This window comes from Python bivittatus, unplaced genomic scaffold (genome assembly GCF_059951505.1).
Source record: "Python bivittatus isolate LINGU-HERP-01145 unplaced genomic scaffold, Pbiv_v1 ctg000020_np1212, whole genome shotgun sequence".
Taxonomy (NCBI): domain Eukaryota; kingdom Metazoa; phylum Chordata; class Lepidosauria; order Squamata; family Pythonidae; genus Python; species Python bivittatus.
In genome coordinates, this window is record NW_028277030.1 from 97,529,209 (window position 1) to 97,556,891 (window position 27,683).

At 42.5% G+C, this 27,683-nt stretch overlaps 1 protein-coding gene and 1 long non-coding RNA gene across 5 annotated transcripts in view; one reads left to right on the forward strand and one right to left on the reverse strand.

Annotated features, from left to right (window-relative positions):
* ABCC10 (ATP binding cassette subfamily C member 10) overlaps nt 1–27,683 on the forward strand; it is a 38,153-nt gene extending 10,470 nt beyond the window's left edge. The window contains exons 6-22 of one of the 4 annotated variants that reach the window (XM_025168259.2): nt 201–334; nt 528–607; nt 1,852–2,023; nt 3,991–4,089; nt 4,173–4,362; nt 5,275–5,352; nt 6,592–6,783; nt 7,819–7,951; nt 9,039–9,189; nt 9,865–10,208; nt 10,342–10,511; nt 16,011–16,171; nt 16,879–17,132; nt 17,400–17,545; nt 22,220–22,317; nt 22,924–23,036; nt 24,136–27,683. In XM_025168259.2, coding sequence (XP_025024027.1) covers nt 201–334; nt 528–607; nt 1,852–2,023; nt 3,991–4,089; nt 4,173–4,362; nt 5,275–5,352; nt 6,592–6,783; nt 7,819–7,951; nt 9,039–9,189; nt 9,865–10,208; nt 10,342–10,511; nt 16,011–16,171; nt 16,879–17,132; nt 17,400–17,545; nt 22,220–22,317; nt 22,924–23,036; nt 24,136–24,265 — 2,645 coding nt within the window. In that variant the 3' untranslated portion in view covers nt 24,266–27,683. Of the gene's footprint in view, nt 1–200; nt 335–527; nt 608–1,851; nt 2,024–3,990; nt 4,090–4,172; nt 4,363–5,274; nt 5,353–6,591; nt 6,784–7,818; nt 7,952–9,005; nt 9,190–9,864; nt 10,209–10,341; nt 10,512–16,010; nt 16,172–16,878; nt 17,133–17,399; nt 17,546–17,701; nt 17,830–22,219; nt 22,318–22,923; nt 23,037–24,135 lie in introns of those variants that run through there. The other 3 variants (XM_025168258.2, XM_007430731.4, XR_015796841.1) reach the window with 3 other exon arrangements.
* On the reverse strand, nt 181–4,022 carry LOC148217136 (uncharacterized). Its single transcript, XR_015796863.1, has 3 exons — nt 2,351–4,022; nt 1,835–2,032; nt 181–319 (listed from the first exon to the last, which is right to left on the reverse strand). It is a non-coding gene; the product is annotated as an uncharacterized LOC148217136 (long non-coding RNA).

Here is a 27,683-nt window from a genome sequence, read left to right on the forward strand (position 1 = left end):
TCTGGTTTGAACTTGGCATGTTCCATCAACCCAGCCATTGTGATTTGTAAACCATAGCATATGTTATTATGCAAATACATTGTTATGCAAATGAGTCAATTATAGGTTTTCATAAACTATGATTAAACAAACCATAGCTTAACATAAGTTGTGAACCCAGTTAGTATATCTGTAGCTGTACTACTATATTTCTGTTTCAGCTTCTCCTTCGAATCCATCTTCTGCCTTGGAGATGCACCATTCTGCATTTTCATGGTCCCCAGCAAGCAAAGAAAACTCTGAATCCCATATACCAAGAGGCCAACTTTTCATACAGGATCTGTTGGTGACAAAAGTGAGTAATTAGGAGGAATTATAAAGGCAAACAGCACTGTCTAAGCCACTTAAAATAGGTGCCTTGGTACTTCATTTTATAGAAAGAGAAAGGACATGCAATGAATGAATGAACAAACGAACTAAAGTTTGCAATATAACTGAGCAAGACTGGAGGCTAAACTGTGAAAATCTTAATGTTTCTTTCTTTCTAGGGTGCATTAGTAGGAGTCATCGGGAAGGTTGGATGTGGGAAGAGCACATTGCTTGCAGCTATCACTGGAGAACTTAGTAGGTAAACAGCCAATCACACCCTGCTTCTTGTATCTTAAAACTCACTACATTGTTTTATTTGTTAAATTTAATATTTAATTCAGATTTGTTTCCTTAAATGTTTCTCAGATTTCTTAACTCTTCTAATTTGAGTACCTAATCTGGCTGTGTACATTTCAAAAGTCATTCAGAAGAAGTGCTTTGGAGCAAGGGGGGAGAAGAATGACAAAATTAGTATTCTGCCATCCCAGCACAAGCTCCACCCCTTCTATATGGGCATTGTGAGATCACATGCACATACCATGAAAGGGATGGAGTTTGCATCACACCACCCCAACCTTTATTTAACTGTTTTGACAAAATCTTCTGATTCTGCAGATGCCTCCGGTTGGGATCTTGTAACCCCAGCATCTCTCTGCAATTCATTAAAGCAGCCGCTTCTTTTTGCAGGCATTAAAGCAGTCATTTTTTTAGCTGTGAGCCTAAAAAAGATGCTGTTGTTTTAAGAATCATTTCAATGAGCAGACTCCTTAAAGCAGCAAGATCTTCTTTCAGATTTATGAAGAAGCCCAAAAAAGGATGTGACTGTTTACATTACACTTTAAAAGATGCCACTGCTTTAAAGAGTCAACTTGTTGTAGTGATTGTGATGCCCAACTCTGATGTTTGTGAATAATATAGGAATAGGTTGAAATTGTTTCCAGTTGAAAACCCATCACCACAATATCATTTAATCCCCAAGGGGTCCCTCTCTAATAAGTATATTATTATATTTTTATCCCTATATATACGAATATGTATAACTCGAGGCGGCAAACATATCTGCCTGAAATACTCCTGCCTCCTATTTTTCCCAGAACAACAACCCTGTGAGGTGGGTTGGGCTGAGAGAGAGTGACTGGCCCAGAGTCACCCAGCCAGCTTTCATGCCTAAGGGAGGCCTAAAACTCAGTCTTCTGGTTTCTCGGCCAGCACCTTAACGACTACACCAAACTGTTGCTCTCTTTCCCAGTGGTTTCTCATTAGTAAGTTTGCATTTGCTCTGGGTAATCAGAATAAAGCCTCTGGTAGAGTAAAACTTCATCAAAATCCCTGTGACTTGGCATGATGGTACCAGTATTTCCATAACTGAATTAATTAATTTTTTAATCCAGGCAATTGACTTCCCGATATGTTGTAGAACATAACGATTAACCAGTTCCATTGTCCAAAATCATTTTGATAGCCCTTCTGTGTCCCCTTTCCTCACCGCTGATATGCTTGCAGTCAAGGTGATCAGGTCTTTGTTTGGGATTTGGAGAAAGGGTTTGGCTTGGCTGCTCAAGAACCCTGGATTCAGTTTACCAGCATCCGTGAAAACATCCTCTTTGGGAAGGAATATGATGCTCGATTTTACCAGGAAGTAATAGACGCCTGTGCTCTCTCCGATGACTTGAATGTGAGTATTCTATAATGGAAATAACTCCATTAGGTTCTCCAAGGAAATTGTTAACTAGCGTTTTAGCATTTCCAATGCTTTTTGGAGTAACAAGTATCAGATTTGGTATAGGAACCTGTCATTTCAAGCCAAATATATTGAGAAGTTTAGTTGAAGTTAATAGTGTCTTGGGATTTAGAGGGCCATGCAAAATTATTTCTAACTTCATGATTCTGCAGTCCTCAGAACTGAACTGTATTGGCAAATGGAGAAACAGGAGTTCTTATCGTTGAATTTCATGTTATTACTGCTAGTGGCCGAAAGTGATGGAAGACAAGGTGATAATACCTCTTCAGTAGATGTGATGGAGCCAAGTTTTTGCATCCTTGGAGTTTTTGTTGTTGTCACTGCTTTTGTGTTTCAAGGTGTATATATGTATTTATTTAATCGATAGCATTTATGTGGACATTCAGTTCAGTCAATGTGACTCTGGGTGGTATAGGAAAAAAAGAAAAAAAATCAGAACCAACCAACAAAAACAGCACATATCATTAAAGCTTAATAAATAATAACATGGTGATCAGGGCTGAAACAGAGTGTAACTCCTCACAGTGGAGACTCTACTGACCCTGGCCCAAAGGCCCGGGGAAAGAGCCAGGTCTTAACCATCTTCCTAAAGGCTTGCAGGACCTGTATTCCCTCTAAGGTGTGCATGTGTGCATGCACACACTAATCATGAAACAGTACACATGATAAAAAGTTGAGCGCGCACAGAGTTGTTTAAATAATAATAATAAATTGAGTCCCCATAAAACTCCAGGCTCATGACTCAAGAGGTGTCCTGCACAAGCTTGTTGCCTCAGCTTAACTGCAGCAGCAAGTATTGCTTGGTGCTGCCGCTAGCATGGACTGAGCAGGAGGGACAGGACTTTGTCGGGTGGCAAGCTTGTGCTTTTTGCCCAGGACAGCAGGCAGGCAGTCCTCCCTCAGCCTTGCAGTTTTAGCCAACCTGCTCTGGATCCCAGAGCCTCCTGGACATGAAGGAGCTCCTCCCTTCAAAAAAAATAATGTAAGCGTTTTAGCATGTCGCTATTACAGTACATGTATTTGCAATTTACTTGTATACAGAATACTTTAATAGCCAAGTATAAAATATATACAAGGAATTTGTCTTCGGTGACGAACAGCAAGAGCAACAGTGCGTTTGGATAGCAACAGAAAAAGGAAAGATAATAAACAATAAACAATAACACTACACAGTAAAATAACTTTTTCAAAGGGAGAAGCCACTGTCCAGCACATATCAGGTCATGTAGTGTTTAACAGAGCAATGGCACAAGGGAAAAAACTGTTCCGGTATCTAGATGTTTTAACATATGGTGCTCTGTAGCGCCGTCCTGAAGGAAGAAGTTGAAAGAGTTTATATCCAGGATGGGAAGAGTCTGCAGATATCCTCTCTGCCCTCCTATATTATATTATAGTATCCTATATTCTGTAGGATATTATTATATCCTCTCCTATACTCATACTGTGGTGCGCAAATTTGCACTTGGTTTGGGAAAAGCTGCACGAAACAAATTTTTTCCTGTACGTGGCATGTCAGAAATTAGAGGGAACATTGCTCGGGACCAACTGTATATCAGGGAAAAGATTGTTCCAAAGGGCAGGAGTTGCTACCTTGTGTTAAATACATCCAAGGTTTACTCTTGCTTCTTGTGTCCCCCCCAACCCCCCAATGGCAAGAAATCATGGCATTAGTGTTTGGCAGTTTGCTGCTGAATTTTCATCCATGCGCTGTTTGGGTTGAGGATGGCAGAAGAGTTCATGACATATGTGACCTTTGGCCTACATGTTGCACATTGATGTGATGTGATGTGATGTGATGTGATGTGAATTAAACAACCAGGAGTTTTGGATAATTGTCTTTATTTCAGTGCATCTATTTAGCAGCTGTTACGTTAATTATAATTTGTCTGTTTAACTTCTAGATTTTGCCAGCAGGCGATCAGACGGAGGTGGGTGAGAATGGAGTGACCCTCAGTGGAGGACAGAAGGCTAGAATTGCACTCGCTAGAGCCATTTACCAGGTATTTAAAGGATTGGATGAGTACCATTGTCCTGTGCAATTCTGGGTGGGAAAGGGCTCAGACGTTATCACGGTTTTCTACAGGAGAAAGAACTATACCTTCTGGATGATCCACTAGCAGCTGTTGATGCAGAGGTAGCTAATCACCTTATGCAGAAGTGTATCCTGGGAGTTCTCAGACAAAAGACTCGGATTCTTTGCACCCACCGAATTGAGCTTTTGGGAACAGCTGACATCATAATACTGATGGACAATGGCACAATTCTCAGGACAGGTAAAGCCTGATGCCTTCTACTGCTCTTTTTGCCTGCGGCCTGAAATACTCACCTCAGAATAGGAATTCAGAAGGTGAACCAGACTCCTGTTTTTAGTTCAAGCTGGTAGCTTTTTCTCTGCTCTTGCTTGCTTATCATGATTGATAAATGGTTCTTTCTCAATTGCAATGGCTCTTAAGTTGCTTGGAGTGCTTTTCTAGTTTTGGTGCATTGTAAATTCCAACAAAAAGCTCATTATCTATAAATACAATTAACAAACTGCATAGGTATTTAGTAAAAAATATTGGATTGAGAAAGAATATTGAATCAATTGCTCTAAATAATGGCAAATTTGCTTTCATTTTCATAGCAAACATGCCGAGTATAATAGGGAATGGGACAAAAACAGGGCTAGTGAGCTAATAAAATGAAGGACGAGGGAATTATTTAGAAACGCTAATAAAGCACCATACAAAAGCCTCAACAGGTGCAACTAGAAAGTGAAAGGGATGTTATTGGATTAAGTGCTACAGGTACAAATATTTTCTAAATATTTGGCCTGATTATGGATTACAAATGCTTAACATGGAATATAAATGGAGCAAATACTCCTCAAAAGATAAAAATATACTTCATTATTTGAAAAATTAAAACAAGATCATAATCCAGTGAGTTTGGTTTTTAAATGGAAACCCAGTTCTTTCAAATAGAGGTTAAATGAAACGCTCTTGCAGAAAGAAGCAATAGTGTAAAAAGAAATTAAGAGAATTTTTTGAAAATAATCTTAATAAAGAATGATTTGGAGTCTTTCTAGTCGCAGAGGAGGAACTCGAGCTCCAAATCAGAGTCTGGTATTTGAAGTGGAGAATCAAGCACTGCAATACTTCATTTTCTGCAGAATACGCACGTGCTTATTCTTGCTACTTTTCTAGGAACTCCAACAGAAATTCTGCCATTGGTGGAACCTGCCGCTAAACCTGGAGCAATAAACGAGAGAAGGAAGGACAAAAGTAAGTACTAGGTATTTTCAACAAGTACTGGAATAGGTTTGTTGAAACCAGGACAGTTGGTCAAAATGTTATAAGTCTGGAGTAGTGGAATAGAGTATAAGGCTAATTTGAAAACTAAGAAAAAAATTGGAGCCCAATTGGGTGCACAAGATAGATAAGCATATAGAGCTTCTTATTTAATTATTGCCTTCTTTCAAATACAGTAGTGGAGACAGGAAGCACTAGCCCAACCTTCCTCTGACCTGGTGCCCTCTAAATGTGTTGCGATTATTACTTCCAGAATTGCCAACTAGCATGGCCATCTTGAGAATCCTCCTAGTACAGATGGAGGAAGCTGAGCTACTGAGTCTTGGGGATTTCCCATACAAGTAAAGCAAATCTCTAAGTGCATGAGATACTTGAACGTTTCTTTGGAGAGGAAACAGAGCTTCAGATATTTTGTCCTCTTGAAATAGTGTGGGGAGTGAGAGTGCCCTATGCTTAAACCGTATCCTCTGCTTAAAGCAAATGTAGGAGAAACATGTGGTAGGTAGGAAGTAAGTATGCATGGCCTCACAAGGAAGAAAAAACTAAAAACTTTCAGAAATTTTCAGTTTCACAAACCGAAGGAATATTACTGCTGAAAATAGAATACTGTACCCATTCATGTTTTGCTACTTTGTAAATTAAGTGAAAATATACTACAAAAATGCTACAGGTTTTGCAGGGGAAATAATGCAATTAGTAATGCTGTTAGGTGCCAATGATTCTGCAATAGCCATATTCCATTAGTGCTCATTATTCAATTGATATGCGTTTGAGGAAAGTCCCAGGAGCAAAGTATTATGGGTTATAAAGCAGGAAAATACAGTATGTCTGCACTAGTCGCACAACAGAATACCAAAGGCATCTGGTCCTGTGACAATGATAAATATTGAGTTAAACATTATCTGCAATAACCTTTGGTTACTATTTTAGGTATAACTAGTTATGACTGTCCTTAGGGAAAGACAGGTCATATATTTCATGCAAAAATGACTGGCGAAGGAATAGAATTCAGGCATTTGTATCCAGATATATCCATCTGAATATCTCGCTCAGTATCTGCATTAAAGGGTGGATGTTGCTTGCCACTGAGTAATAAAATAGGATTGAGGCTCTGCAGAGGTCATGGGAAGTCCTCAGGTTTTGAGGGTGGGTATTGCCAATCGAGAACCTCTGCTTGCACCCAGTGACCTGTTATCTTTCCTCTCTCCAAAGTATTCACTGAATGCAATGAAGTGGAGGAAGTGGAGCGTGATGAAGAAGAGCCAGCCCAACTAAGCTATTGTCCTAAGCAGGAGGAAGAAAAGAAAGAAGGGGCAGTGGCCTTCAAGGTGTACAGGGCATACTGGCTGGCTGTTGGCAGCTGCCTAGCATTGTCCATACTCCTCTCACTGCTGTTTATGCAAGGTAAGATTACAACATTGCTCCTTCCCTGTTCAGGTTTCTCTTGGTTTTTGATTGTCTGCTATTTCTCAGCAATTTGGAATCTTACGTTCAAAGAGATGACACCTTTATAGAAAGGTGGACATTTTGCATCAATAATGGGAATTGTTCAAGGCCTGGTTGTTTTCCTAGGCCTTGGGGACAGAGTGATTGTGGAGTCCTCTTTTTGGTTTTATTTTGCTCAGTTTTTGTTCTTTGTACTTTCCTCTTGCCACCTGCTGTATTTTTCTTTTAAGGAGTTGATCTTTAATTGTAAGCCACCTGCAGTCATTGGGAGTTAGGCAGACTGTAAATTAAATATAATAAATGCATAAGCTACGTATCAAATGGACTAAAAACTTGCAATTCTCAAGTTTGAAGTTTCTTGTTTTAAAGATCAAGAACAAATTTTAAGCCTTTGTGGCAACAGAAGAATGCTAGTGACTTACTGGCAGTTTCTGTATTAAACAATGAGGTTATAATCTACAGCGCGGGAAAATTTGGATTAAGCACAATCTCCATCCTCTTTCCAGGGAACCCATTGTGTGGATTGGTTCAGAGATACCAGGAATAAATTATTTCCTGTTATCTGAGCAAGCCTGGAGAAGCCACAGGCTTCCACATTCCTATCTAGACAGCCTAAGTTCCAAGTGATTTAGGAAAAGGTTGTGGCTACAATTTAATTTTCACATAAGGCAATTTATTTATAGCATGCACATATGTTTGTTTATTACTGTGGTTTCTATGCTACTTAATCAAAACAACTCAAAGCCACTTACAGAGTCCTATAATACAGCCGAATATAACAATAGCTGTGATATGTTCTACTCAGCATTTATTCGAATGGTTTGTAGAGCCATAATACAAGATGCTTTCGTAGGGCCTCTTTATTATATTAAAATTGACAGAAGGAGTTGCCTTGTGGTAAGTTCTCCACCTCAGAGTCATGCAAATAGGCCTTAACTAGCTTTTGTTTAAATAAATAAAGTCGCACTCACTGACACTTATCCATTTCTGCAGCTTCTAGGAATATTTCAGATTGGTGGCTGTCAAACTGGATATCCAGCCTACCTCATGCTGAAAATAACTCCATCAACAACCTGGCAGCTCTTCCTTCTTCACCTCTGCTGCTCTTCTCCCATGGGGGACTCATGTACGTCAGTCAAAAGGCTTGGCTATACAGATAGTCCCCAGGTTAAGAACGTCCGGTTTAAGGACGACCCATAGTTAAGAACAGAGCCTACTGTAGCAAAATTCAACTTCAATACACAATGGCTTGAGTTAATTACACAATACTACTTATACAGTATTATACAATAATACTGTTCCGGCTTACATACAAATTCGATTTAAGGACAGACCTTGGGAACGGAACTCGTTCTCAAACTGCGGACTACCTGTGTTTTATTTGCATCTGCTCACTTCCCAAACGTACATGCTATTGAATCAGATTCTTTCTCTTCTTGGCACTTCTTTTCTGTCCTCTTCCCAAACTGCCTCTGGAAAGTTGGAGGGCGCTACAGAGTGAGTTGGGGATGCAGAAGGTGCAGGAACAGGGAAAACCTTGGTCACAGGAGCACCTATTACACAGGGTATGGAAGAACTCATGCATTGTTTAGCAACTAGCTTGTGAAGGCTTTTCTTATGATTAAGAAGCTGAATATTAGCTAAACAGCTGCTGAGCTATGCATAGGCAGAGATACTTGCAGGGGGAGGAGGCAAGAGTAGGACAGGTGCATAATATTTGCTGAAGGCATGCTTTCAATGGAGAGGATTGGAATTACCAATTACTGTATGGTAATAGGAGTCAGGTAATCAGGCTTCCAGTGACTTCTCCAATTTCTTTGTTGCAAGTTTGTATGCCAAGCAAATAGATGACTGAATCTTTCAAATGATTTTAAAGGTAGGAAAGGTAGATAATTTGCCTGGTCAAAGCTTGAGTTTGACCTCGGTCCCCAAAGTGAGTAGGCTCAAGCGAACAGAGAATTTTCAAAAACTCCCTGAGCGCCAGAACTGATAACAAGGCACAGGTGGAGCAACTCTTCCTTCTGTTACAGTGACTGAAAGGAGGAGGTGCTTAGTGTTGTTGGTGGGAGGAAGACCTCTTCCTGCCCTCCTGGGAGGGTTATTGCATTTGGTCAAGAACAGGGAGGGAAGCTATCTGGAGGACTGCACTTCCAGACTGACCTTGCCTGTCTCCTTCTCAGTTTCCCAGTCCTGAGCTCTATTTCTTCAAATAGCACTTTGAACGTGAACTTTTACCTGACTGTGTACGGCTGCATTGCTGGGGTGAATTCAGTCTTCACCATCCTGCGGGCCTTTCTCTTTGCCTGTGGCACCATCCATGCTGCTACTGTCATTCACAACCGACTGCTTAGACGAGTGATGAAGGTAATGTCCTGGGAGCTCTGTTTGGGAAAAGGAGAAACAAGGGTGGAAGATAAAAATTGAGACTTAGAAAAATTGATTTTTTTAAGCATTTAGATTTTTTTAAAGTAATTGTCCTGCTATTTTAGATACAGTAACTAAGCATTAAATAATAGGATCATTGTATTATAATTATAGTGTATTAGCTCAACAGGTCTGGGAAAAAGTATTTGCCCTTTTGGGGTTTTTCTGACTGCTTGCTTTTCTTGGACATGGAATGTTGTCAGATCTCCCTGTAGCTCCTTGTAATATATAATAAATAAATTATTGAAATAAATTATTTTGCTAGCCAGCAAGACTTTTAGAGGTGGAAATTGACTTAGCTATCTCGTTTTTAGATGAGTTTACTTAGATGACCCCCCTTTGAATCTCAGTTTGCTTTCACATGATCCCACAGATTTATTATTTGACCATTTAACACCAAACCATTGTTTAGTAAATACATCATGAAGTATCAGTGGGACCTTACAGTCCTATTTCATGGTAATGTTGTTGCTTTTTTAAAAAATTATAACGTGATAATCCTGTGTGGAACTGCAGAGAAACCACAAAGAAGAAAATAGAATTGCAATACAGTAGCCTTTTCTAATACTCCAAAAGCCCATAGCCTTCTGACTGGTTTTTCTTTTCCATTGCCAGGCTACCATGACCTTCTTTGATACCACACCAACAGGTCGTATTCTTAATCGCTTCTCTTCAGATTTGTACTGTGTGGATGATAGCCTTCCTTTCATTCTCAACATCTTCCTGGCCAACATCTTTGGACTGCTGGGCATGCTGGTGATGATAACCTATGGGTTGCCTTGGATTGGGCTAGTCTTACTGCCCTTGGTGGCCATCTACTACTCCATCCAGCGTTATTATCGACGTACCTCTCGTGAACTCAAGCGTCTCTACAGTCTCACCTTGTCCCCTATTTACACTCACTTTTCAGAGACCTTGACAGGCCTCAGCACTATCCGGGCAACCAGGGTGACTGGCAGGTGAGTTTTGCTCTTCAGACAAAGGAAGTGTAACTGACCTGAAAAGTGGCTAAGTGAGAGCTGTTTCAAAAGTTGGTATGAACTGCAGGAGAAATTCTTCCTAATATTAATCTTTGGGCTGAACCCAGTCTAGGTTTGAGACAGAGAATCAAGAACGACTGGAACTGAACCAGCGCTGCCGTTTTGCCAGCAACACGGCAGTGCAATGGCTAGATATTCGGCTGCAGATGATTGGAGTTGCTGTTGTTACCGCAATTGCAGGAATTGCCATCATCCAACATCAGAGGAAACTGGGTGATCCAGGTGAGCTATGTAATCATGGACTCTGCAGGATGCCCCATCATCTGTGCCCATCCTTGCCTACTGAGTCTTCTCTCTTTATCTCAGAATTTTGTTTCTTTCATTGATATGAAATGGGAAGTTTAATGGGAAATTTGGCTAGGTAATGGGAAGTTTAATGGTGGAAATACTATTAAAGCTTCTGGTTAAGACAGTGGAGAGAGAGGGAACAATTGTCGGGCTGTCCCTGTGACTGCTGGCTCTTTGTGTCGTTTGTGTCCTGAGGATGCTGTTGGGGGTGCTTGTCTGGTTCTCTTTGGGATGGAGAGTGGTGGCTCAGGTCGGACAAGTGGAGCTGGAGAGGAACGGAGTGGAGCGGATGCCGCGTTGGCAGCTTTTTGGCATTTTTGCAGCATTTTGCGGTATTTTGGAATGTTCACCTGGCCACAGTTTTTCGTGCTGTCCCTGTATGGGGCATGTCAGACTGGATGGTGACTTCCTGGACTCATCAGTGGCTCGCCTGGACTTGTCAGTGGTTTAGGGCTGTTTTTTGAACTTTGCAGCATTTTAGGGCAGCTCCCCGAGGGATTGGGCTGTGGAGTGGGCTGGAGGATGGACTGACCACACTGGGCTGGGCTTTCCCTTTGGCTTACTTTCACGCTTGATCTCCTGCTTGCTCTGCTGTTGGGTTTGTAGACTTGACTGTGCCTGATGCCTGATTCAGCTGGAGATGGTCCTCTTTACATCTTGTTCTTGCTGCTGGAAGGCACTGCTGGACATGCTGGCCTCTGGACACTTCTGTATTAACTATCCCTTCCTGTATTGCTTCTTTTCTTTTACTGTTGGGGCTTGGAGGGGTGGGCGGTGGTTGGGCTGGCAGGGTTACAGTAGTGTGGCAGGCTGCTATAGACCCCTATCCCCTGCAGAAATCACTTCCCTTCCTCCAGGTTAGCCCTGTATAGGAAGGCATTGAGGAAGGAAGGAGAAAGCGACCATCTCCTGGCTGTGTCTGGGTGCTATTCCTCCTTCTGGGTGAGAGCCAGAGGGAGAATTGGTAGGGAGTGATTGGAAGAGAGCCCCTACCAGCTGGTGAGAGCAGCAGGGAGGGCTCTTGTGATTGTTAGAGTGTATTAATGTGTTGTTTGCAAGTGTTGTAGTGAGTGGGGAGGTGGTGGCTGGGTACCCTATTGGCACCAAGAGCTTCTTTAGCTAAGGTGCCAACTTCCCCTCCCAGGGATGTTTGGGGAGGACGCTAGGAGGTTCCTGGTCTTGGGGAGCTTGGGTGTGGGGATAGGGCTGCTGTTGGGGGGGGTGGAGGTGAGCCATAATATAATGGTGGTGAGAGGCATGGGGAGATACAGTGGGAGACAGGGAGCAGGCCATTCCAGCAGAACACAGGACCAATGTCTTATACCGGTTCCATGTTCCAGATCCTTCATCTTAGCCCCAGTGCCCGGTCAGCGGACCTTCAGTGGCCCTGGCCTCTGGCTGCTGCTACTAAATGCCAGGTCAGTCTGCAATAAGACTTCCATCATTCATGATTTAATCATTGATGAGAGGGCTAACCTGGCATGTATTACCAAGACCTGGCTGGGTCCAGAAGGGGGGATAGCCCTTTCTGAGATATGCCGAGCAGGGTTTCAGGCATGGCCTCAGCCGAGACTCTGGGGCAGGGGGTTGGTGTGGTGATTGTCATCCGGGAATCCCTTACGGCTTTCAGGAGCACTGCCCCACAGGTCCCCAGATGTGAGACCCTGTTCATTAAGTTGTGCTCTAGGGATCAGTTGGGATTGTACCAGCCTCCCTGCTGCACAGCAACCTCCCTGCCTGAGCAATTTGACTCGATCTCAGGGTTGGTGGTAGAGTTCCCCAGACTTATGGTCTTGGGGGATTTTAATCTGCCTTCCCTGGGGAGGGATCTGAGGTGGCTCAGGAATTCATGACCATCATGATGGCCATGGGCCTATCCCATGTCATCCAGAGCCAGACATGGGACAGTGGTCACACACCAGATCTGGTGTTCCTGTCGGAACAGTGGCTACGTGATCTGCAATTGGGGGAGTTGTTGGTGTCCCCCTTGTCATGGTCAGATCACGCCCTGATTTCCATGGGATTCTCTAGTGCTACTATCTACTGCAGAGAGCTGGACCCAATAGATTGGTCCACCCCCCCGGCAACTGATGGACCCACACGGGTTTCAGAGGGAGTGGGGGTTGTCCTTGTTGGTCTGCTGCAGGGTCCATCCAAAGCCTTGGTTGCTGCTTGGATAAGGGGGCAGCTGAGATGTTAGAACAGATTGCACCTATGCAACCTTTCCCCTCCCATGGATCCCATCACTCCCCATGGTTTACGGAGGTGCTGAGGAAGAGGAAACAAGAGAAGAGACATCTAGAGTGTCACTGGCACTCAACCAAGGACAAGCTTGACTGGACACAGAATAGATCCACTATTAAGGCCTATCTTGTGGTGGTAAGGGTGGCTAAACTCCGCCCTTATTGAATCTGCAGATTGCTGCCCTGCAGCCCTGTTTCGGGTGACATGAGCCCTCTTGGGCAAAGGGGGCCCGAAAAACCTTTTGCAGAGATGTGCAGCAGAATTTACTCATCATCTGTTGGATAAAATCGCTCAGATTCACTTGCAGTTGGATGCTGGTCTTGTTACAGGTCCAGAGGAGATACCTGGGATGGAGTCTTGCCTGGTTATCTGGGAACAGTTTGAACCTGTTGGACCTGAGGAAATGGACAGGGTCCTTCAAACTGTGAGCTCAGTCACCTGCTCTCTAGATCCATGCCCCTCCTGGCTTGTGAAAGCGGCCCAGGGGTGTTGTGTGAGTGGGCTTTAGTGGTGGTTAATTCTTCTTTGAGGAAGTGGGTTGTTCCTTTACCTCTTAAAGAGGCTTGGTGAGCCCCCTCCTCAAGAAGCCATCACTGGATCCCACCATACGGGACCATTTTCATCCAGTATCTAACCTTCCTTTTTGGGGAAAGGTGGTTGAGAAGGTGGTTGCACAACACTTTCAGAGGGCCTTGGATGAAGTAAATTATCTGGATCCTTTTCAGTCAAGATTCAGACTCGGGTATGGGATGGAAACAGCATTGGTTGCACTTTTGGATGATCTCTGGCATGGATGGGATGGAGGTTATGCATCCATCCTTGCCCTACTTGATCTCTTGGCGGCTTTTGATACCATCAACCATGGTATCCTTCTGGATCAGCTCAGGGGGCTGGGGGTGGGTGGCACAGTGCTGCAGTGGTTTGCCTCCCTTTTCTGGGGTAATTCCAGTTGGTGATGATTGGGGAGGAGAGGACCTGCCTTCAGCCCTACTACATGGTGTGCCACAAGGTTCAGTGCTCTCCCTTTTCCTATTTAATATCTTAATGAGGCCACTGGGTGAGCTCATCCATTGCCATATGGTGGGGTATCATCAGTGCGTTGATGATACCCAACTATACATCTTTATCCCTGTTAAATTAAGTGATGCTGTGAATGCTTTATCCTGGTGCCTGAAGACTGTGAGGGTCTGGATGGGGAACAACAGGTTTCTACTGAACCCTGGCAAGACTGAGTGGCTTTGGGTTTGGGGTCCTGCCAGTCCTGCTGATTCTAGGTCTATACCATCTTTGGTGCTGGGTGAGGTGGCACTGCCCCAGAGAGACCCGGTGCACAATCTGGGGGTCCTCCTAGACTCGCAACTCCTGCTCAAAGAGCAGGTGGCAGTCATGGCTAGGAGGGCCTTTGCACAGTTTCATGTTGTGCGCCAATTGTGCCCCTTCCTGGATCAGGAGGCTCTGCTCACAATCACTCATGCTCTAGTCACCTCCAGAGTGGACTACTGTAACACACTCTACATGTGGCTGCCCTTGAAGAGTATCCAGAAACTTCAACTGGTGCAAAATGCAGCGGCACGGGCAATTACCTGTGCTCCTAGAAGAGCACATATTAAACCTCTGCTTTGCGAGCGGCATTGGCTGCCAGTTTGCTTCCAGGTCCACTTCAAGGTGCTGTTTTTGACCTTTAAAGCTCTTCATGGCATGGGATCAGGTTATCTGAGAGACCGCCTCTCCCCTATTACATCAGCCTATCCCATTAGATCTGGCAGGGAAAGTATGCTACAGGTTCCATCGGCCAGGGACTTGCATTTGGTGGGTCCCAGGAAGCGGGCCTTCTCTGCCGTGGCTCCCTCCTTGTGGAACATTCTCCCTCCTGGTTAGGCTCCCTCCTTCCCTGCTATCGTTTAGGAAGTCCCTCAAGACCCGGTTATGTCATCAGGCCTGGGGTCTTTGGGAACTGGAGACATTCTCAGATGGCTCCACTATGATTGATATTCTGCTCTCTCCATGGGGTTTGTATTTTTAAAATGTTTGATAATATTTTTATTTTAATAATTACTTTTTAGCTTTTTATACTGAGCGTTCTGTTTGCTGTTTTATTTAATTGTTGTATGCTGCCCAGAGTTGCTTTGTGTGAGATGGGTAGCTATGTAAGTGTGACAAATAAATAAAAAATATTAGATATGGATTCTGGATCCCCCCCCCTTCTCTGAGGAAAGGATGATAGCACCAAGAGTGCTGAAAAAGACCCAAAAAGCACTTTTTGCTTATACAATCAGCATGCATTTTTATGTCTGGGTAGGCGGGTGGTTTCTCTCCTCCTTCATCTTTCACTTTAAAAAAAGAAGAGGGAAATAATATTGCAGCCAACTGAAGTTGTGGTATGACTAGGTGAAGTGCAATAAACTAGCTAAATTCTTTTTTTCAGCATGGCAGGCTTCTCTTTATCTAATCTTCTCTATCAAGTCATACCAGGGCACCCTTCAGATGTAGCCTCCAGCACTGATTTAACATTATCTAAAGGGTGTCCAGCTTGGATAAGGCAGAGTTAGATAATTTATAGCAGATAATAGCAGACAACAACCAGCAAAGGAACAACACACATTTCAAATATTTCCAAATGAGGCTTTTGTTGTACAGCTATTCTGCCAAATTCATTGATTGCTGTGGAGGAAGCAGATGGTAACATTCTCTACTAGCAGGTTTCCCATATTTTCCCATCATTTTCTTCTTTTTGTTTTCTGTACCCAAAACAAGAAATTGGTGAAGAAGAAAAAAAACACCAGAATAATTATAGTGCTTTTGATTAGGAATATTAGGAGCCCTGTCTGGAAATACTCCTCCCTGGAGATACTTAAGGACATTTGAAGTAGATGAATTGGGGTGGTTTTTCAAGTAGTGAACATGCATCTAAAAGGAAAGATCAGATTCTAGGTTACTAATTATTAAAAAAAAAATGTGATGCCAGTGGGTTACTAATTCTAAAAAAAAAAATTGTGATGCCAGTGTCAGAATCACTTCAGCAGTTCCAAGGAAATTTTTTCTTCACATGGTGGCATCTTTCTGTCCTTTGTCTCATCTTGGAGGTGGATGATTGTCCCTTACCACCACTAGTTCTCTGCTCCCTTATCTTTGTTTCAGAGGGTAGCTTTCTGTTTTGTTTTGGTTTTTTGTCTTTTTTTGCCCCTTCAGGTCTTGTGGGTTTGGCCCTTTCCTATGCTCTATCAGTTACAAACTTGTTGTCAGGACTCATCACCAGCTTCACTCAGACAGAGACCATGATGGTGAGTGTGGAACGGACTGAGGAATATGCAACAGAAATTCCCATAGAATCTCAGGAGGAACTGCTTCCGGTAAGGCTGCCTTATTGCAGCTTTAAGATCATCTGAATGAATTGTTTATCTAGATGACTAGATGCAGAGTAATTGATTTCATATAATCCAAATGCAAATATTGCTTTGGGCTGTCTTTGCTTTCATTGCTGTCCTTGAAAAAGCAAGTCTTCTTGAAGGACCATAAAGACAAGGCGGACCCAGATCTCCGGTGTCTCTTCCATTCTTCCAAACTCAAGCTTGTTTCAATTAGCACAATTTGGAGTCAGAGGAAGGAGAAGGGAGGGTAAAAACAGCCATGCTGAAAAGGGGAGGATTTCAACTAATCTCTTGATGCAGTTTGTGGAAGGAATCCCCTCCAAAGAATTCCTAGGTTCTTGCATGAAGGATGAGTCTTGGCAAACTGCTGAAGAGCCCAGAAAAGCAGGGTTCCATTCTAGGAATGAAGCCTAGGCCATCATCTTGAAGTCTGCAACACGGGCAGAAGCTCAGTAGGAAAGCAGTTTGGTGTTAAGAGGGCTGGGGAGCCCAGTCATCTTCCATCAGACTGTCAGATCTAGACTGGGCAGAAGCTCAAAATAACATTTGTGGTAATCATTACTACATGGTACTCCATGGTTTGATTTGCTGTGTTTCTACTGGTGATACTAAGTAACAGATCAGAAAGGAACTGCATTAAGTGGTAGCTTTCTCTGTTCATTCCTAACATTGTTTTTTCTCCCTTCAAGGTTGCCCCAAACTGGCCTGTTAGAGGGCATATTGAGTTCCAGCAAGTAATATTAGCCTATCGGCCAGAATTACCCAATGCCCTGGATGGTGTTACCTTCACTATCTATCCTGGGGAAAAAATAGGGATAGTTGGGCGCACAGGGTCTGGCAAATCCACTCTCTTTCTGGCTCTTTTCCGCATGGTGGAACTGAGAGGTGGACGAATCCTCCTGGACAGTATTGACAACTGTTCTGTAGGCTTGAACAAGCTAAGGTAAGTCATTTTCAGCAACAAGAGTGGCAAAAGATTCCAGGGGTTATTGCTCCTTCAATTGTTGGTGGCACTTTCAAGCTTAATCATGCTTAAATTTGGCTGTGGCAGATTAAGCTATTCACATGTGCTTCACCATGTGAATAGTGATGCCAGTGTCCCTCAAACTCTTTTGCATCTATTTGAAAAGTCAGGTTAATGAGATGGTGACAGGGTTGTTCAGTGTATTAGTTGTGTGCTTGCTATTGTTTCCTCCTGTCCTCTTTTTAGGTCTAGATTGGCCATAATTCCCCAAGACCCGTTTTTGTTCAGTGGGACACTCCGTGAGAATCTAGATCCCCAGGAGCAACATACAGATGCTGACTTGCACCAAGTTTTGGAGCAATGCCACTTGCACACAGTAATGACAGAGATGGGTGAGTCTTTTGCTTGGGGCAGGAAACGGATATGCTGGTTACGTTAGCTGGTGGAAGAAAGGGCATCAAAAGCCTAATAAACTATCCCTCAGAATCTGATGTGTTAGAAAACTGATCAGAGTAGTCAACAAAAAGAAAATAAATTAATACCCGCAGGAGCAGAAATTCTCAGGCTGACATGGAATGATATATTTTGGGCTGCAACATCCCTTTATTCAATCAAGGGCTAACTTTCTTCAGAGAAATGTATCAAGATGGTGTTGGATGGAGCCAAAGTCAAAAGGGTATGAGGCCTTTTCTCTGCTTCTTCTACCTTCCCTCTTTTTCCCTTGCTCCCTCACTTTTCACAGTAGACAAACAGAGGAGCAGATTTTTCTTGCCAAACTTATTACTGTGTCATAAATTTGGGCTATTTTCATTTGCCCCCTCATTTCCAGAAATCTGGTCATTGGAGGACTACTTGTGCAACTTTCTCCACTTTCTGTATTAGGATTTTTTTTTCTCCCTCTGGGTCATAGAATCATAGGGTTGGAAGGTACCTTGGAGGTCTTGTAGTCCAACCTCCTGTCCTACGCAGGAGTCCTCATACCATCTCAGACAAATGGTTGTCCAATCTTGAAAGCCTCCAGCGATGGAGCACCCACAACTCCAGGAGACAAGCTGTTCCACTGTTTAATAGTTCTCACTGTCAGGAAATTCCTCTTTATTTCCAGGTTGGATCTCCCTCTGATGAGCTTCCACCCATTGCTTCTTGTCCTACTCTCAGGTGTTATGGAGAATAAATCAATGCCCTCTGCCCTGTGGCAGCCCTTCAAGTATTGGAAGACTGCAAGACTGCTATCATGTCTCCCCTCAGTCTTATCTTTGTTAAGCTAAACATACCTAGTTCCTTTAGCTGTTCTTCATAGGATTTAGCCTCCAGACCCTTTATCATCTTTGTTGCTCTTCTCTGCACACTTTCTAGGGCCTCAGCATCTTTTTTGTATTGTGGTGATCAGAACTGGATGCAGTATTCCAAATCTGGCCTCACCAGTGCAAAGTAGAGCGGTACTATCATTTCCCTTGATTTTTATACTGTCCCTCTGTTGATGCAGCCCAGGACTGCACTGGCTTTTTTGGCAACTGCAGCACACTGCTGACTCATGCTTAAGTGGTGGTCCACCAGGACGCCTAGATCCCTTTCATAGGCACTGTGGTTGAGCCAGGAACTGCCTATCCTGTACCTGTGCATCTGGTTTCCCCTGCCTAAGTGCAGGACCTTACTTTTCTCTCCACTGAACTGCATCTTGTTGAATAGGGCCCAATGCTCAAGTCCGTCAAGATCCTTCTGAATCTTGAACCTATCTTCCGAAGTGATAGCAATTCCCCCCAGCTTTGTGTTATCCGCAAATTTGATGAGCATCCCTTCAATCCCTTCATCTAGGTCATTTATGAAGATGTTGAAGAGCACTGGGGCCAAGACGAACCTTGAGGCACCCCACTGCATACTTCCCTCCACATAGTTCCATTAAGGACCACATGCTGAGTGCGGCTGGTCAGCCAACTGCAAATCCATCTGGTAGTGGTACTGTCTATCCCCCATTGTTCTATCTTACCAAGAAGTTGGCTGTGGTCTACTTTATCAAATACCTTACTAAAATCTAAGTATTGTTACACACGCTGCTCCCAAGTTTGGCTTATGGTCACTCACTCACACACTCACAGCCTGTTGAGGCATGTGGATCTTGTCAGCCCCCCTTGCTTTCTACCTGGGTTTTCCAGATAGGTGCGGCTGGAGCAGACAGACACACAGCCCTGGTCAACATCCGGGAAATAAGTAGGGATAGACACAAATCATTTCCAACCGAACATTGAGGCACAAGAGGTTCTTTGTAATACACAGAGACCCAGTGAATTTAAAGTAACAGCAAAACTTTATTGGTTGCAAGGTACATTTGCTCTTTCTCATACACACACACACACGCTCATCCACACTTACCCACATCCTTCCCAACTAGGCTGCCAGCCACTAGCTAGAGGGACTGAAGCTGCCAAGTCTGGATCCAAAGGTGACTCAGAGGACTCAGAGTGGGCGGGCTTTGGGACCCTTTTATCCCCCAAAGTCCTTGCTGGGTTGATTTACAAGTTGATGGGATTGGGGTGAGGGTTTCCATGTGCTCAGGCCCAACTTCCTTTTTCTGGTTCAGGTCCTTTGTTTTTTCCTTAACAACTTGCTTCCTTTTTATCTACCTCCCTGAAGGGATCTCATAGATAAATTTCCTGGCTTTTGTCCTCTCTGCTTAAGTGCCTGCTTCATCTTTAGGTTATGGCAGCTTCAGCCTAGTCTCACAGTATACTGTATCCACAGCATTTGCTTGGTCCACTAATTTAGTCACTAAATCTCTCTCCCCTTTGCATAAAGGAGCTGATGCTTCAGTCCTGCTGGTAAAATATTTTTAAAAAGGGGCTAAGAAGCTTCTTTTTTGATAGGAGACGCCTACTTTGGGGGGCTTTTTTGAAGTTTTTAAAAAGTGTGGTAATTAAAAACCCAACACAACTGCCAAAAGATTGCAAAATCTCTGGGTGCTTTCTGTATGTGTGCTTAATGCTCTGTCATTTTTTTCTCTGCGCACATGTATTTTATTTGCATTTGTGTATGTGTTCTCTCTGTGTGCTTGTGTTTGCTTAGTGAACATGCACATTCTCTGGCTACTGTATTTTTTTCTATGTTTATGTACAGTGGGGCAAAAAAGTATTTAGTCAGCCACCAATTGTGCAAGTTCTCCCACTTAAAAAGATGAGAGAGGCCTGTAATTTTCATCATAGGTATTCCTCAACTATGAGAGACAAAATGGGGGAAAAAATCCAGAAAATCACATTGTCTGATTTTTAAAGAATTTATTTGCAAATCATGGTGGAAAATAAGTATTTGGTCACCTACAAACAAGCAAGATGTCTGGCTCTCACAGACCTGTAACTACTTCTTTAAGAGGCTCCTCTGTCCTCCACGCATTACCTGTAGTAATGGCACCTGTTTGACCTTGTTATCAGTATAAAAGACACCTGTCCACAACCTCAAACAGTCACACTCCAAACTCCACTATGGCCAAGACCAAAGAGCTGTTGAAGGACACCAGAAATAAAATTGTAGACCTGCATCAGGCTGGGAAGACTGAATCTGCAATAGGCAAGCAGCTTGGTGTGAAGAAATCAACTGTGGGAGCAATAATTAGAAAATGGAAGACATACAAGACCCTTGATCTGGGGCTCCATGCAAGATCTCACCCTGTGGGGTCAAAATGATCACAAGAACGGTGAGCAAAAATCCCAGAACCACATTGGGGGACCTAGTGAATGACCTGCAGAGAGCTGGGACCAAAGTAACAAAGGCTACCATCAGTAACACACTACGCTGCCAGGGACTCAAATCCTGCAGTGCCAGACATGTCCCCCTGCTTAAGCCAGTACATGTCCGGGCCTGTCTGAAGTTTGCTAGAGAGCATTTGGATGATCCAGAAGAGGATTGGGAGAATGTCATATGGTCAGATGAAACCAAAGTGGAATGTTTTGGTCTCAACTCATCGTGTTTGGAGGAGAGAGAATGCTGAGTTGCATCCAAAGAACACCATACCTACTGTGAAGCATGGGGGTGGAAACATCATGCTTTGGGGCTGTTTTTCTGCAAAGGGACCAGGACGACTGATCCGTGTAAAGGAAAGAATGAATGGGGCCATGTATCGTGAGATTTTGAGTGAACACCTCCTTCCATCAGCAAGGGCATTGAAGATGAAACGTGGCTGGGTCTTTCGCCATGACAATGATCCCAAACACACTGCCCGGGCAATGAAGGAGTGGCTTTGTAAGAAGCATTTCAAGGTCCTGGAGTGGCCTAGCCAGTCTCCAGATCTCAACCCCATGGAAAACCTTTGGAGGGAGTTGAAAGTCCGTGTTGCCCAGCGACAGCCCCAAAACATCACTGCTCTAGAGGAGATCTGCATGGAGGAATGGGCCAAAATACCAGCAACAGTGTGTGAAAACCTTGTGAAGACTTACAGAAAACGTTTGACCTCTGTCATTGCCAACAAAGGATATATAACAAAGTATTGAGATGAACTTTTGATATTGACCAAATACTTATTTTCCACCATGATTTGCAAATAAATTCTTTAAAAATCAGACAATGTGATTTTCTGGATTTTTTTCCCCATTTTGTCTCTCATAGTTGAGGTATACCTATGATGAAAATTACAGGCCTCTCTCATCTTTTTAAGTGGGAGAACTTGCACAATTGGTGGCTGACTAAATACTTTTTTGCCCCACTGTATTTTCTTTGTGCTGTATGTGTGGTTTTCCCCTCTCCCCATTTTTTTTTCTGAAGCAGTGAATAGCTTTCCTTATCAATTTGGGGAGAATGCAGCTTTCCCCCCATGAAATCAATAGAGTGATTGAGGCTTCATTTACATTAGGGAGCTGTGGGGGCAACCAGGTGGGCAGATAGAAGAGTGACCTGCACTGTAACTCCAGTTTAGAATACATGTTCTAAAGGGAGGTTTTAGGGAAGGAGTGGAAGGGATTTTTCACTGGGAGCACACATGTCAGCACTAGTTGCTGCAACTCAGACTTCTCTCTCTTGAGTATCTGGTGCAAATGAACTAATAAGTAAATTGTGAATCTCACATTTGTTTCTTTATGCAGGCGGGCTGGATTGTGAGCTAAGGGAGAGAGGAAAGAGTCTCTCAGTAGGACAGAGGCAGTTGGTTTGTTTAGCAAGGGCCCTCTTGACTCAGGCCAAGGTGAGTGGTCATGTTTTTTATTATGTTCTCTTTATACATCCTGCCACACTTGGAAGGTGCCAAAACTATTATCTTGGAGCTGGAAAAGCTGAAGCAAGTTTGGGGCACCTGTCCTACAGAGAAGAAAGACTAGATTGTTTTGGACTTTTAATTAGGAAAAAAGATAACTCAGGACATTATGTAGCTTTACAAAACTATATATGGAGAACTGGTAGAAAGGAGTGTATTGCTCTCTTGTAACCCAGGATTATCTACTGAAACTGATTCAAGACATGCAACATAAATTTCTTTCTATACTCTGAAATTAATGGAATTTGCTGCTACAAAATGCAGATCTTGTTCATGAATAATAGATCCATGATATCTAAATGGAATTTCCACAGGAGAGAAGTTGCTGGGGTTGAAATGGTGGACAAGACCAAGAGGACTATTGCCTTCATGATTTGAGATTGTCCAGAAGCACCTTGTTGGCCACATTTGAACTAAGCAGATCTTTGCTGTTATTCAGCAGGATTCTTAAGTTTGTATGCCAGGTTTTATTCATAGTAACGGCATCCATCTGTTTCTTATATTTGAGGAATGCTTTTCACTTTGTCTTAATAACAGATTCTGTGCATTGATGAAGCCACGGCAAGTATTGATCAGAAGACAGACAGACTCATCCAGCAGACCATCCGCCAGCAATTTGCAGACAAAACTGTTTTAACTATTGCCCACAGGTGATGTTTTGCTTATTCTTCAGCCTCTGCTCTTAAGTCTCTTATGATTTTAGAAAAATCCCAAGTTCATATATATTACTAGTAGTGACTGACCAAAAATCTTGGGTTGTGCTGAATATCTTGAAGAAGGGTCTTTCTACACAAATATTTTAACCCCTCCCCATGACATTGACACACTAAAGCCAACTTCCTGATGCTATTTTCCCTCAATATTCAGGTTTTTTCCCCCTTTTTTTCTTTTGAGTGTCTTTGTTTTGTACACTAACAAGGAAAGAATGGTTCTGCCTGATCCTAATATCTCTTTATTGGGGGAAGTGGTTTCCAAATCAAGCTGCATTAATGCTTGCCTTGGAATGGATTTGGGCAGCCACAGATATTAAGAGGAAATTTAGTTTTCTGTTTTTAAAGCTTTTTGAAATTGGCACATGTGAATATGGGAATAACAAACATTTTTACATTTTTCAAACATTTTAAACTGGGTCTTTACATATCTGCAACTGCGGATAAAGGACTCCAACCAATGCACACAGTAATAGTTGCAACCATCAGTTACAGTGCTGTTATGTTTTTTAAAATACATGTGACTTCCCTACACCTCCTTTTTTCCATCACTGATCTCTGCCTCATGCTCACATTTGAAAAACAGAAAAAAGTGTTATATTTACAGGATACGCCCAATGAGCAGCAATTGTGTTTCAAATAAATACTACCATTGTGCTGCCTCATACATGAAAGTGATGCCAGTGTGGATCCTGCTCCAGTGTGCGTGTGTGAAAAACAGAGATTCCACACTGAGGATTATACTGCTGCCAGTATTGTAATGCTTTTATACAGATCTGGTGGCCACATGGGAATAGAATCCTGACCCGTAGAAGCCATTGGTTAAATACAGGAGGGCTCTTCTTATGTAGCCTTTGTCTTTCAGATCTTTTAAATAGTGTCATCTTCAACAGAGAGAGAGAGAGAGAGAGAGAGAGAGAGAGAGAGAGAGATATCACCTCATCCACTGCCTGTGAAACCTAGGATTATGTTAAGAGAAGCACCAATTGCACATCTGGGGTATTTTGGCACTATGTCTATGCTACTTTATTTCTACCAGGTTGAACACTATCCTGGACTCAGACCGAGTGCTGGTGATGCATGCTGGGCGGGTGGCAGAACTCGATTCGCCTGCTGTCCTCAGCCAGAAGCAAGACTCTTTGTTCCAGCACCTTCTACAAAGTGGATAGCCATAAACTTCCTGTAGGCACTCTCAGATTTGAATTGAATGTACCTCATGACTGTAAGCTTTCCCACATGCAACAAAGGCCTCATCCATAGGTCTATGTCATGTCCTAGAGATCTACCTATTCACTTTAGAGTTGGAAAAAGAACACAGGGCAGAAATTTTCTGAGTAGCCCAGAAAACTCCACTTTCTTTTTGCTCTCTTCATTTCCACTCAGTCCTCATGAAAGTAAGCCCCATTCAGCAACATTCTTCTGATAGTTGGATGTTATTCATGTATCATAATGCAATCAGCAAAAATAATTCAAAGCAGTTTAACTTAGGTTCTTATCCCAGGAACTATAAGCTGCTTCAGAATCAGGTTAGGTCAAATCCACAACCTTTACATCTTTTCTTCTGCTGTATTTTATCTCTCTGGGGAAAACAAAGACTTTTTTTATAATTTAAAAATAATAATTCTCTAGGGTTTTTTTTTACCAATAAAGCTTCCTTTTATTTTTAAATTTCACTAAGAGCACCCATGTGTTTGTACTGATAAGATTCTTAACACATTCATATAATAGATACATGGTGAAGGCTGTAATTTAGACAATCTACAGAAGATAGATGTATAAATATACCCTTCCAAGGATCCAGTGGGATCATCCAGAAGATGACACTGGGGTGTGCACTGTAATCCTTGTATGTGTGTATATTTATGTTTTAAGAGAAAGGAGCTTTGTTGTCTGGAAATATGGATTGAGATGCAGATGAGAAAGAGTAATTAGAATCAGGCATGTCATGTCCCAATTCACTCTTACAGTCTGGTAAAGGTAGAAGAAAATTGTGGGTAACCCAAACGACAAAATCAAAGCTAGGCTCTATGTAATAGGTTTACTTTTTCTTTCTGGAGGACTGAACCAATCTGGATGGTCAAAGATGGTTCACACTGACACAAGACAAACAAAATGACACTCATGCTTGACCCATGAACAGAAATGTTGTTTTTGGTATTACAAAAACTTAGGATCAAGTTCAACACCTAGTAAGTACAGGTAGTCCTCACTTACCGACTGCAATTGGGACTGGCAACTCCACCACTAAGCAACAGTCATAAAGTGAAACATCACATGACCTCTCTGGACTTACATCAGTTCCACTGTCATAATTAAGTGAATCATTGTGGGTTGTTAAGCAAGATGGGTCATTAAGCAAGATGTCACATCTTGCAACTTGCAACTTTCTGCTGGCTTCCCCATTGACTTTGCTTGTTGGAAGCCAGCTGTGAAGGTTGCAAATGGCAATCACTTGACTGCAGGACGCTGCAACCATTGTAAATGCATGCCAGTGGCGAAGCACCTGAATCATCATCACATGACCGTGGGGATGCTGCAATGGCTCCAAGTTCAAGGACTGGTCATAAACCTATTTTTTCAGTGCTGTTGTAACTTCAAACAGTTGCTGAATGAGGCAGGCAGGCAGTGAGGACTCCTTGTATGTGGATACAATATATCCTTCCTATGATCATGTGCTCTGAAGTGCCTTTTTGCCTTCAAATCCGAAGTGCCGCCCAGCCCTAACATATACGTGTCTATTGCTGCATTTCAGTGCTTAGTTTCTAGGAGGTCCATATCATGCCAAGCTCAAGAGACATTTGTCTGCACTGCAGTCAAATCTCTAGTTCACAACTTCTACAGAAGAGACATTCCTGTTTCAATCAGCACTTTTATATAAAAAAAATACAATTTTATTTTTATTTATAGGTAAAATAAAAGAGAAATATTTAAATATAGCCCAGCATAGACTGAGGGTGCTGTGAGTCACAGAATGCTGATTAATAGCTATAGCTATTAAAACGGGAAAGTAGGGGGAGATGAAATAGTCCCTCATTGCCTTGACATGTCATTTTGAGGGTTAAGAAGCTATTTTTGCATGTTCCCAGGGTCATAAAACTGCTCATAAAAACTGTTAAAAGTTTTATTGTAGTTTTAATTGCCCATTTCACCCTCCTAAATAAAAGCAAAGGGAAGAACTCCTGCTTTAACTAAATTATTTAGCATGAAGCTTAAAAGGAACACTTAACATGCAGTTCAGTGTACCAATTCTAGAAATCTTTACAATTCCAAACTGCAGTTTGGAAGTGGCTGTTGCTGGACAAACTGTTTATGTGAGCTTTACAGCTCAACTCATATTCAGTACTTAACAATTCTGCAGTGATAACCAGAGGTATTAGATATTACATTAAGACTGGACTAATGCCCAAAGTTACTATTCTTCGCATACTGGCCTGAAAAAAAGATTACAGAAGCCCTAACAATCTAGTCCCTGTTTATGCTGCAAAGCCAAAGACAGATCTAATCTGTATGCCCTTTATCAGATTGCAGCAATCTACACAAATTGCCATGTAATTGTTCTTCTCAGGCCCTATGAAGCATTTAGTTGAAATAGTTCATGCTAAGATTAAAAGTACAATCAATCTCATAGAAGTAAAAAAAAAAAAAAAGTTACGTTGAATTGCTGACTTTCATAGTAGTATCAATACTGTCAGGTAACTCTACAAAATGCATTACAGGAATCCATTTGCTAATAATCTATAACAGTTTTGGTAAAATAATTCCCTCTTCTCAACTAAATGTGGAATGAATCTCTATGTAAATTTCAGGAACACCAAGTAAACCATGTCCTAGGTTTGATTATTATGGGTGCGCTTACATTTATCGTCAGTAGACATTATTTCCCATCTGATCCTTTATCATTAAAATACAATGAAATATAATTTGACAAGTAAAGAAGATAGCCTTCATCTGAAATGTTATTTCTGGCTTAGCTGTACAGCCATCTCCAGGATCAGCTGATTAACCTCAGGAATCCAAATATAAGGCATAGGAGATCCGAAATCTGTACACGTAAGTTGTCACAAATCATTTACTGGCAACACTACTTTCCTGCAGAGGTCACCAGTCATGATTCTCAAACTATGGTCCAGAGATCCACCAGGTATTCTGTAGCTTCTGTGTTTACTTCCAGTGAGCTGGCCAGAGCCCAATTACTGCCTTAGCCCTCTTCTCACCAGTCAGCAGGTCAGAAGCCTGCTTACCATCTCAGCCATTTTCCTGTCTTCATCACCAATTAGCTGGCCAGGAGTTTGTCTGCTCACTTCCTCAACTCCTGTATCCCCACTTTCCCTGCCACTGATTTCCTTTGATGCCATATAGCTTCTCCTGGATGATGCTGCATGACTTCCATTTCCATCAAAAATCTTTCTGTGGAGAATGATGGCACTTGATCAGATATGTTGATTGATACTATCTGGAGTCTAAGTCAGTAGCACTAACAAGAGCAGGAGACTGAAATCTCCTACACCCAGTCTGCCTTTCTATAACATAGTCCACCAGTTGCTGTTTGTACTGTCAGGTTTACACAAGTTCCTTTTATGTTCACTG